General features: G+C 46.9%; 1 protein-coding gene across 1 annotated transcript in view; it reads right to left on the bottom strand.

Moving 5' to 3' along the window:
• The window catches only part of LOC139762268 (uncharacterized), a 51,006-nt gene that overhangs the window by 2,239 nt on the left and 36,267 nt on the right, over positions 1-12,500 (bottom strand). Inside the window, exon 6 of the mRNA XM_071686862.1 lies at positions 8,219-8,467. Coding sequence (XP_071542963.1) covers positions 8,219-8,467 — 249 coding nt within the window. The remainder of the gene's footprint in view (positions 1-8,218; positions 8,468-12,500) is intronic.

Genomic DNA, 12,500 nt, shown 5'->3' with positions numbered 1-12,500 from the left:
TTTTGTATTTTCTGATCTTAACAGATGATCACCGATATTTACTGTACACTTTAGAAGAGTACACAAATGGTGTACAAATGATCCTGGACTTTCAGAGAATGCCCTCCGACACCAAGGTTTGGATGAACCCCTGCTATATGTATGTTAGCTGGGTACACTAACTACATATGTAATATAGAGTTCCTTGTGTTTAGGAGACCATTATGTGAAGTACAGGATCAAAGTTTCAGGATAAAGCTTCAGGATGACCATCAGTTGGAGGAGGAGTTGCTGGGGACGTGGATCAAAGTTTCAGTATGACCATCAGTTGGAGGAGGAGTTGCTAGGGACGTGGATCAAAGCTTCAGGATAAAGCTTCAGTATGACCATCAGTTGGAGGAGGAGTTGCAGGGGACGTGGATCAAAGCTTCAGTATGACCATCAGTTGGAGGAGGAGTTGCTAGGGACGTGGATCAAAGCTTCAGTATGACCATCAGTTGGAGGAGGAGTTGCTGGGGACGTGGATCAAAGCTTCAGTATGACCATCAGTTGGAGGAGGAGTTGCAGGGGACGTGGATCAAAGCTTCAGTATGACCATCAGTTGGAGGAGGAGTTGCTGGGGACGTGGATCAAAGTTTTAGTATGACCATCAGTTGGAGGAGGAGTTGCTAGGGACGTGGATCAAAGCTTCAGGATAAAGCTTCAGTATGACCATCAGTTGGAGGAGGAGTTGCAGGGGACGTGGATCAAAGCTTCAGTATGACCATCAGTTGGAGGAGGAGTTGCTAGGGACGTGGATCAAAGCTTCAGTATGACCATCAGTTGGAGGAGGAGTTGCTGGGGACGTGGATCAAAGCTTCAGTATGACCATCAGTTGGAGGAGGAGTTGCTGGGGACGTGGATCAAAGTTTCAGGATAAAGCTTCAGTATGACCATCAGTTGGAGGAGGAGTTGCTGGGGACGTGGATCAAAGCTTCAGGATAAAGCTTCAGTATGACCATCAGTTGGAGGAGGAGTTGCTGGGGACGTGGATCAAAGCTTCAGTATGACCATCAGTTGGAGGAGGAGTTGCTGGGGACGTGGATCAAAGCTTCAGTATGACCATCAGTTGGAGGAGGAGTTGCTGGGGACGTGGATCAAAGCTTCAGTATGACCATCAGTTGGAGGAGGAGTTGCTGGGGACGTGGATCAAAGCTTCAGGATAAAGCTTCAGTATGACCATCAGTTGGAGGAGGAGTTGCTAGGGACGTGGATCAAAGTTTCAGGATAAAGCTTCAGTATGACCATCAGTTGGAGGAGGAATTGCTGGGGACGTGGATCAAAGCTTCAGTATGACCATCAGTTGGAGGAGGAGTTGCAGGGGACGTGGATCAAAGCTTCAGTATGACCATCAGTTGGAGGAGGAGTTGCTGGGGACGTGGATCAAAGCTTCAGGATAAAGCTTCAGTATGACCATCAGTTGGAGGAGGAGTTGCTAGGGACGTGGATCAAAGCTTCAGGATAAAGCTTCAGTATGACCATCAGTTGGAGGAGGAGTTGCTGGGGACGTGGATCAAAGCTTCAGTATGACCATCAGTTGGAGGAGGAGTTGCTGGGGACGTGGATCAAAGCTTCAGTATGACCATCAGTTGGAGGAGGAGTTGCAGGGGACGTGGATCAAAGCTTCAGTATGACCATCAGTTGGAGGAGGAGTTGCTGGGGACGTGGATCAAAGCTTCAGTATGACCATCAGTTGGAGGAGGAGTTGCTGGGGACGTGGATCAAAGCTTCAGGATAAAGCTTCAGTATGACCATCAGTTGGAGGAGGAGTTGCTGGGGACGTGGATCAAAGCTTCAGTATGACCATCAGTTGGAGGAGGAGTTGCTAGGGACGTGGATCAAAGCTTCAGTATGACCATCAGTTGGAGGAGGAGTTGCTGGGGACGTGGATCAAAGCTTCAGTATGACCATCAGTTGGAGGAGGAGTTGCTAGGGACGTGGATCAAAGCTTTAGGATAAAGTTTCAGTATGACCATCAGTTGGAGGAGGAGTTGCTAGGGACGTGGATCAAAGCTTCAGGATAAAGCTTCAGTATGACCATCAGTTGGAGGAGGAGTTGCAGGGGACGTGGATCAAAGCTTCAGGATAAAGCTTCAGTATGACCATCAGTTGGAGGAGGAGTTGCAGGGGACGTGGATCAAAGCTTCAGGATAAAGCTTCAGTATGACCATCAGTTGGAGGAGGAGTTGCTGGGGACGTGGATCAAAGCTTCAGGATAAAGCTTCAGTATGACCATCAGTTGGAGGAGGAGTTGCTGGGGACGTGGATCAAAGCTTCAGTATGACCATCAGTTGGAGGAGGAGTTGCTAGGGACGTGGATCAAAGCTTCAGTATGACCATCAGTTGGAGGAGGAGTTGCTGGGGACGTGGATCAAAGCTTCAGTATGACCATCAGTTGGAGGAGGAGTTGCTAGGGACGTGGATCAAAGCTTCAGGATAAAGCTTCAGTATGACCATCAGTTGGAGGAGGAGTTGCTAGGGACGTGGATCAAAGCTTCAGGATAAAGCTTCAGTATGACCATCAGTTGGAGGAGGAGTTGCAGGGGACGTGGATCAAAGCTTCAGGATAAAGCTTCAGTACGACCATCAGTTGGAGGAGGAGTTGCAGGGGACGTGGATCAAAGCTTCAGGATAAAGCTTCAGTATGACCATCAGTTGGAGGAGGAGTTGCTGGGGACGTGGATCAAAGCTTCAGGATAAAGCTTCAGTATGACCATCAGTTGGAGGAGGAGTTGCTGGGGACGTGGATCAAAGCTTCAGTATGACCATCAGTTGGAGGAGGAGTTGCAGGGGACGTGGATCAAAGCTTCCGTATGACCATCAGTTGGAGGAGGAGTTGCAGGGGACGTGGATCAAAGCTTCAGTATGACCATCAGTTGGAGGAGGAGTTGCTGGGGACGTGGATCAAAGCTTCAGGATAAAGCTTCAGTATGACCATCAGTTGGAGGAGGAGTTGCTGGGGACGTGGATCAAAGCTTCAGTATGACCATCAGTTGGAGGAGGAGTTGCTGGGGACGTGGATCAAAGCTTCAGTATGACCATCAGTTGGAGGAGGAGTTGCAGGGGACGTGGATCAAAGCTTCAGTATGACCATCAGTTGGAGGAGGAGTTGCTGGGGACGTGGATCAAAGCTTCAGGATAAGCTTCAGTATGACCATCAGTTGGAGGAGGAGTTGCTGGGGACGTGGATCAAAGTTTCAGATAAAGCTTCAGTATGACCATCAGTTGGAGGAGGAGTTGCTAGGGGACGTGGATCAAAGCTTCAGTATGACCATCAGTTGGAGGAGGAGTTGCTGGGGACGTGGATCAAAGCTTCAGTATGACCATCAGTTGGAGGAGGAGTTGCTGGGACGTGGATCAAAGCTTCAGTATGACCATCAGTTGGAGGAGGAGTTGCTAGGGGACGTGGATCAAAGCTTCAGGATAAAGCTTCAGTATGACCATCAGTTGGAGGAGGAGTTGCTGGGGACGTGGATCAGGATAAGCTTCAGTATGACCATCAGTTGGAGGGAGGAGTTGCTGGGGACGTGGATCAAAGCTTCAGTATGACCATCAGTTGGAGGAGGAGTTGCAGGGGACGTGGATCAAAGCTTCAGTATGACCATCAGTTGGAGGAGGAGTTGCCTGGGGACGTGGGATCAAAGCTTCAGGATAAAGCTTCATATGACCATCAGTTGGAGGAGGAGTTGCAGGGGACGTGATCAAAGCTTCAGATAAGCTTCAGTATGACCATCAGTTGGAGAGAGAGTTGCTGGGGACGTGGATCAAAGCTTCAGGATAAAGCTTCAGTATGACCATCAGTTGGAGGAGGATTCTGGGACGTGGATCAAAGCTTCAGTATGACCATCATTGGAGGAGGAGTTGCTAGGGACGTGGATCAAAGCTTCAGTATGACCATCAGTTGGAGGAGGAGTTGCTGGGACGTGGATCAAAGCTCAGGATAAGCTTCAGTATGACCATCAGTTGGAGAGGAGTTGCTGGGACGTGGATCAAAGCTTCAGTATGACCATCAGTTGGAGGAGGAGTTGCAGGGACGTGGATCAAAGCTTCAGATAAAGCTTCATATGACCATCAGTTGGAGGAGGAGTTGCATGGGAGGGATCAAAGCTAGGATAAAGCTTCAGTATGACCATCAGTTGGAGGAGGAGTTGCTGGGGACGTGGATCAAAGCTTCAGTATGACCATCAGTTGGAGGAGGAGTTGCTGGGGACGTGGATCAAAGCTTCAGTATGACCATCAGTTGGAGGAGGAGTTGCAGGGGACGTGGATCAAAGCTTCAGTATGACCATCAGTTGGAGGAGGAGTTGCTGGGGACGTGGATCAAAGCTTCAGTATGACCATCAGTTGGAGGAGGAGTTGCTAGGGGACGTGGATCAAAGCTTCAGTATGACCATCAGTTGGAGGAGGAGTTGCTGGGGACGTGGATCAAAGCTTCAGTATGACCATCAGTTGGAGGAGGAGTTGCTGGGGACGTGGATCAAAGCTTCAGTATGACCATCAGTTGGAGGAGGAGTTGCTGGGGACGTGGATCAAAGCTTCAGTATGACCATCAGTTGGAGGAGGAGTTGCTAGGGACGTGGATCAAAGCTTTAGGATAAAGCTTCAGTATGACCATCAGTTGGAGGAGGAGTTGCAGGGGACGTGGATCAAAGCTTCAGGATAAAGCTTCAGTATGACCATCAGTTGGAGGAGGAGTTGCAGGGGACGTGGATCAAAGCTTCAGGATAAAGCTTCAGTATGACCATCAGTTGGAGGAGGAGTTGCTAGGGACGTGGATCAAAGCTTCAGGATAAAGCTTCAGTATGACCATCAGTTGGAGGAGGAGTTGCTGGGGACGTGGATCAAAGCTTCAGGATAAAGCTTCAGTATGACCATCAGTTTGGAGAGGAGTTGCTGGGGACGTGGATCAAAGCTTCAGTATGACCATCAGTTGGAGGAGGAGTTGCTAGGGACGTGGATCAAAGCTCAGGATAAAGCTTCAGTATGACCATCAGTTGGAGGAGGAGTTGCTGGGGACGTGGATCAAAGCTTCAGTATGACCATCAGTTGGAGGAGGAGTTGCTGGGGACGTGGATCAAAGCTTCAGTATGACCATCAGTTGGAGGAGGAGTTGCAGGGGACGTGGATCAAAGCTTCAGTATGACCATCAGTTGGAGGAGGAGTTGCTGGGGACGTGGATCAAAGCTTCAGTATGACCATCAGTTGGAGGAGGAGTTGCAGGGGACGTGGATCAAAGCTTCAGTATGACCATCAGTTGGAGGAGGAGTTGCAGGGGACGTGGATCAAAGCTTCAGTATGACCATCAGTTGGAGGAGGAGTTGCTGGGGACGTGGATCAAAGCTTCAGTATGACCATCAGTTGGAGGAGGAGTTGCTAGGGACGTGGATCAAAGCTTCAGTATGACCATCAGTTGGAGGAGGAGTTGCTGGGGACGTGGATCAAAGCTTCAGTATGACCATCAGTTGGAGGAGGAGTTGCAGGGGACGTGGATCAAAGCTTCAGTATGACCATCAGTTGGAGGAGGAGTTGCTGGGGACGTGGATCAAAGCTTCAGTATGACCATCAGTTGGAGGAGGAGTTGCAGGGGACGTGGATCAAAGCTTCAGTATGACCATCAGTTGGAGGAGGAGTTGCAGGGGACGTGGATCAAAGCTTCAGTATGACCATCAGTTGGAGGAGGAGTTGCTGGGGACGTGGATCAAAGCTTCAGTATGACCATCAGTTGGAGGAGGAGTTGCAGGGGACGTGGATCAAAGCTTCAGTATGACCATCAGTTGGAGGAGGAGTTGTAGGGGACGTGGATCAAAGCTTCAGGATAAAGCTTCAGTATGACCATCAGTTGGAGGAGGAGTTGCAGGGGACGTGGATCAAAGCTTCAGTATGACCATCAGTTGGAGGAGGAGTTGCAGGGGACGTGGATCAAAGCTTCAGTATGACCATCAGTTGGAGGAGGAGTTGCAGGGGACGTGGATCAAAGCTTCAGTATGACCATCAGTTGGGGGAGGAGTTGCAGGGGACGTGTTCTTCATAATACGAAGTTAAACTTCAGAACAAGGAACACTCTGGGTCAGAGGTCATATCTTAAACTGTTTAAATAAAATTAAATATTTGCTTAGTGCATATCAAGACTCTACCGGACTCTGCCTGAGTGAGGCAAGGCTGCGTTATTAGCAATACAGTCAACTGGTTCACATTTCCCTGTTATTGTACATAGCCAAGTATTGTGTTACTGAAGTGCTTGAGAGACATCCTTGGTAACTCCGGAACTTTTTTATAAATCAATGTTATCAGAAGTAGATGAATGCATAATGTAGATTATTAGTAGATGAATGCATAATGTAGATTATTAGTAGATGAATGCATAATGTAGATTATTAGTAGATGAATGCATAATGTAGATTATTAGTAGATGAATGCATAATGTAGATTATTAGTAGATGAATGCATAATGTACATTATTAGTAGATGAATGCATAATGTACATTATTAGTAGATGAATGCATAATGTAGATTATTAGTAGATGAATGCATAATGTAGATTATTAGTAGATGAATGCATAATGTAGATTATTAGTAGATGAATGCATAATGTAGATTATTAGTAGATGAATGCATAATGTAGATTATTAGTAGAAGAATGCATAATGTAGATTATTAGTAGATGAATGCATAATGTAGATTATTAGTAGATGAATGCATAATGTAGATTATTAGTAGATGAATGCATAATGTAGATTATTAGTAGATGAATGCATAATGTAGATTATTAGTAGATGAATGCATAATGTAGATTATTAGTAGATGAATGCATAATGTAGATTATTAGTAGATGAATGCATAATGTAGATTATTAGGAGTGTATCCTGACTGTGAGTGAGAGAATCTGAGATATTATGAGTACAGTTGATTAACGATGAATGGATCATTAACTCCGGATGATGACTGAACACCTCAACCATGTGGGATCCGGGTCATGTAGTAGGGAGGAGGGTGTGGGATCCGGGTCATGTAGTAGGTAGGTAGGTAGGTAGGAGGGTGTGGGATCCGGGTCATGTAGTAGGGAGGAGGGTGTGGGATCCGGGTCATGTAGTAGGTAGGTAGGGTGGAGGGTGTGGGATCCGGGTCATGTAGTAGGGAGGAGGGTATGGGATCCGGGTCATGTAGTAGGTAGGTAGGGAGGAGGGTGTGAGATCCGGGTCATGTAGTAGGTAGGTAGGGAGGAGGGTGTGGGATCCGGGTCATGTAGTAGGGAGGAGGGTATGGGATCCGGGTCATGTAGTAGGTAGGTAGGGAGGAGGGTGTGATATCCGGGTCATGTAGTAGGTAGGTAGGTAGGGAGGAGGGTATGAGATCCGGGTCATGTAGTAGGTAGGTAGGGAGGAGGGTGTGGGATCCGGGTCATGTAGTAGGTAGGTAGGGAGGAGGGTGTGGGATCCAGGTCATGTAGTAGGGAGGAGGGTATGGGATCCGGGTCATGTAGTAGGTAGGTAGGGAGGAGGGTGTGATATCCGGGTCATGTAGTAGGTAGGTAGGGAGGAGGGTGTGAGATCCGGGTCATGTAGTAGGTAGGTAGGGAGGAGGGTGTGATATCCGGGTCATGTAGTAGGTAGGTAGGGAGGAGGGTGTGAGATCCGGGTCATGTAGTAGGTAGGTAGGTAGGTAGGAGGGTGTGGGATCCGGGTCATGTAGTAGGTAGGTAGGTAGGGAGAAGGGTGTGGGATCCGGGTCATGTAGTAGGTAGGTAGGTAGGTAGGAGGGTGTGGGATCCGGGTCATGTAGTAGGTAGGTAGGTAGGGAGGAGGGTGTGAGATCCGGGTCATGTAGTAGGTAGGTAGGTAGGTAGGAGGGTGTGGGATCCGGGTCATGTAGTAGGTAGGTAGGTAGGGAGGAGGGTGTGGGATCCGGGTCATGTAGTAGGTAGGTAGGTAGGGAGGAGGGTGTGGGATCCGGGTCATGTAGTAGGTAGGTAGGTAGGGAGGAGGGTGTGATATCCGGGTCATGTAGTAGGTAGGTAGGGAGGAGGGTTTGGGATCCGGGTCATGTAGTAGGGAGGAGGGTGTGGGATCCGGGTCATGTAGTAGGTAGGTAGGTAGGGAGGAGGGTGTGGGATCCGGGTCATGTAGTAGGGAGGAGGGTGTGGGATCCGGGTCATGTAGTAGGTATGGAGGAGGGTAGCGAGGGTAGGTGGAGGGAGAGGTACCTGGGTGGTGATGGGGCGTATGTAACAGTGCCGTAACCCGCCTGCCTCATCTGTGGTGATCTCTCTAACATGGCCAGCAGCTCCGCAACGTCCACCTCACGGAGAAGGTCGTCCAATGTCGCTTTGGAAAACAGGCCACGCTGATAACGCCTTAGGTCACGCTGATAACGCCTCAGGTCACGCTGATAACGCCTCAGGTCACGCTTGTGTCGCTGACCGGCTCTCAGCACCTTCAGGGGAACCTGTGGCCTAGTGGAGAAGACATCAAAGGGTTATCATCATCATCTGATGACTGGTACGTCAATAGTTATCATGGTCCTGGATGTGGAAAGGGAGCTGTGGTTTCGGTGCATTATAAACGATAGCTAGAGACTGAATGGGAACGAATGTGGCCCTTGTTGTCTTTTCCTAGCGCTACTTCGCGCATATCCGGGGGAGGAGGTTGTCATTTCATATGTGGCAGGGTGGCGACGAGAATGAATAAGGGCAGACAGTATGACATGTACATGCGTATATATGTATATATCTGTGTGTGTTTATATATGTATACATTGAAATGTATAGGTATGTATATGTGCGTGTGTGGACGCGAATGTATATACATGTGTATGTGGGTGAGTTGGGCCATTCTTTCGTATGTTACCTTGCGCTAACTCGCTAACGGGGGAGACAGCAACAAAGTAAAAAATGAATATAAAAGATATATTTTTTTTTTTTTTTTTATACTTTGTCGCTGTCTCCCGCGTTTGCGAGGTAGCGCAAGGAAACAGACGAAAGAAATGGCCCAACCCCCCCCATACACATGTACATACACACGTCCACACACGCAAATATACATACCTACACAGCTTTCCATGGTTTACCCCGGACGCTTCACATGCCTTGATTAAATCCACTGACAGCACGTCAACCCCTGTATACCACATCGCTCCAATTCACTCTATTCCTTGCCCTCCTTTCACCCTCCTGCATGTTCAGGCCCCGATCACACAAAATCCTTTTCACTCCATCTTTCCACCTCCAATTTGGTCTCCCTCTTCTCCTCGTTCCCTCCACCTCCGACACATATATCCTCTTGGTCAATCTTTCCTCACTCATTCTCTCCATGTGCCCAAACCATTTCAAAACACCCTCTTCTGCTCTCTCAACCACGCTCTTTTTATTTCCACACATCTCTCTTACCCTTACGTTACTTACTCGATCAAACCACCTCACACCACACATTGTCCTCAAACATCTCATTTCCAGCACATCCATCCTCCTGCGCACAACTTTATCCATAGCCCACGCCTCGCAACCATACAACATTGTTGGAACCACTATTCCTTCAAACATACCCATTTTTGCTTTCCAAGATAATGTTCTCGACTTCCACACATTCTTCAAGGCTCCCAGAATTTTCACCCCTTCCCCCACCCTATGATTCACTTCCGCTTCCATGGGTCCATCCGCTGCCAGATCCACTCCCAGATATCTAAAACACTACTTCCTCCAGTTTTTCTCCATTCAAACTTACCTCCCAATTGACTTGACCCTCAACCCTACTGTACCTAATACCCTTGTTCTTATTCACATTTACTCTTAACTTTCTTCTTTCACACACTTTACCAAACTCAGTCACCAGCTTCAGCAGTTTCTCACATGAATCAGCCACCAGCGCTGTATCATCAGCGAACAACTGACTCACTTCCCAAGCTCTCTCATCCACAACAGATTGCATACTTGCCCCTCTTTCCAAAACTCTTGCATTCACCTCCCTAACAACCCCATCCATAAACAAATTAAACAACCATGGAGACATCACACACCCCTGCCGCAAACCTATATTCACTGAGAACCAATCACTTTCCTCTCTTCCTACACGTACACATGCCTTACATCCTCGATAAAAACTTTTCACTGCTTCTAACAACTTGCCTCCCACACCATATATTCTCAATACCTTCACCATAGCATCTCTATCAACTCTATCATATGCCTTCTCCAGATCCATAAATGCTGCATACAAGTCCGTTTGCTTTTCTAAGTATTTCTCACATACACTCTTCAAAGCAAACACCTGATCCACACATCCTTTACCACTTCTGAAACCACACTGCTCTTCCCCAATCTAATGCTTTGTACATGCTTTCACCCTCTCAATCAATACCCTCCCATATAATTTACCAGCAATACTCAACAAACTTATACCTCTGTAATTTGAGCACTTACTCTTATCCCCTTTGCCTTTTTATAATGGCTCTATGCAAGCATTATATTATATTATATTATATTTTGTCGCTGTCTCCCGCGTACATATATATATATATATATATATATATATATATATATATATATATATATATATATATATATATATATATATATATATATATTTCTTTTTTCTTTCTTTTTTGCTTTGTCGCTGTCTCCCGCGTTTGCAAGGTAGCGCAAGGAAACAGACGAAAGAAATGGCCCAACCCACCCCCATACACATGTATATACATACGTCCACACACGCAAATATACATACCTACACAGCTTTCCATGGTTTACCCCAGACGCTTCACATGCCCTGATTCAATCCACTGACAGCACGTCAACCCCGGTATACCACATCGATCCAATTCACTCTATTCCTTGCCCTCCTTTCACCCTCCTGCATGTTCAGGCCCCGATCACACAAAATCTTTTTCACTCCATCTTTCCACCTCCAATTTGGTCTCCCACTTCTCCTCGTTCCCTCCACCTCCGACACATATATCATCTTGGTCAATCTTTCCTCACTCATTCTCTCCATGTGACCAAACCATTTCAAAACACCCTCTTCTGCTCTCTCAACCACCCTCTTTTTATTTCCACACATCTCTCTTACCCTTACGTTACTTACTCGATCAAACCACCTCACACCACACATTGTCCTCAAACATATCATTTCCAGCACATCCATCCTCCTGCTCACAACTCTATCCATAGCCCAAGCCTCGCAACCATACAACATTGTTGGAACCACTATTCCTTCAAACATACCCATTTTTGCTTTCCGAGATAATGTTCTCGACTTCCACACATTCTTCAAGGCTCCCAGGATTTTCGCCCCCTCCCCCACCCTATGATCCACTTCCGCTTCCATGGTTCCATCCGCTGCCAGATCCACTCCCAGATATCTATATCACTTTACTTCCTCCAGTTTTTCTCCATTCAAACTTACCTCCCAATTGACTTGACCCTCAACCCTACTGTACCTAATTACCTTGCTCTTATTCACATTTACTCTTAACTTTCTTCTTTCACACACTTTACCAAACTCAGTCACCAGCTTCTGCAGTTTCTCACATGAATCAGCCACCAGCGCTGTATCATCAGCGAACAACAACTTACTCACTTCCCAAGCTCTCTCATCCACAACAGACTTCATACTTGCCCCTCTTTCCAAAACTCTTGCATTCACCTCCCTAACAACCCCATCCATAAACAAATTAAACAACCATGGAGACATCACACACCCCTGCCGCAAACCTACATTCACTGAGAACCAATCACTTTCCTCTCTTCCTACACGTACACATGCCTTACATCCTCGATAAAAACTTTTCACTGATTCTAACAACTTGCCTCCCACACCATATATTCTTAATACCTTCCACAGAGCATCTCTATCAACTTTATCATATGCCTTCTCCAGATCCATAAATGCTACATACAAATCCATTTGCTTTTCTAAGTATTTCTCACATACATTCTTCAAAGCAAACACCTGATCCACACATCCTCTACCACTTCTGAAACCACACTGCTCTTCCCCAATCTGATGCTTTGTACATGCCTTCACCCTCTCAATCAATACCCTCCCATATAATTTACCAGGAATACTCAACAAACTTATACCTCTGTAATTTGAGCACTCACTCTTATCCCCTTTGCCTTTGTGGAATGGCACTATGCACGCATTCCGCCAATCCTCAGGCACCTCACCATGAGTCATACATACATTAAATAACCTTACCAACCAAATAATACAGTCACCCCTTTTTTTAATAAATTCCACTGCAATACCACCCAAACCTGCTGCCTTGCCAGCTTTCATCTTCCGCAAAGCTTTTACTACCTCTTCTCTGTTTACCAAATCATTTTCCCTAACCCTCTCACTTTGCACACCACCTCGACCAAAACACCCTATATCTGCCACTCTATCATCAAACACATTCAACAAACCTTCAAAATACTCACTCCATCTCCTTCTCATATCACCACTACTTGTTATCACCTCCCCATTTGCGCCCTTCACTGAAGTTCCCATTTG

Source organism: Panulirus ornatus, chromosome 43, assembly GCF_036320965.1.
Source record: "Panulirus ornatus isolate Po-2019 chromosome 43, ASM3632096v1, whole genome shotgun sequence".
Classification (NCBI taxonomy): domain Eukaryota; kingdom Metazoa; phylum Arthropoda; class Malacostraca; order Decapoda; family Palinuridae; genus Panulirus; species Panulirus ornatus.
The sequence above is the reverse complement of the archived record's forward strand: the minus strand, read 5'-3'. Positions and strand labels throughout refer to the sequence as shown.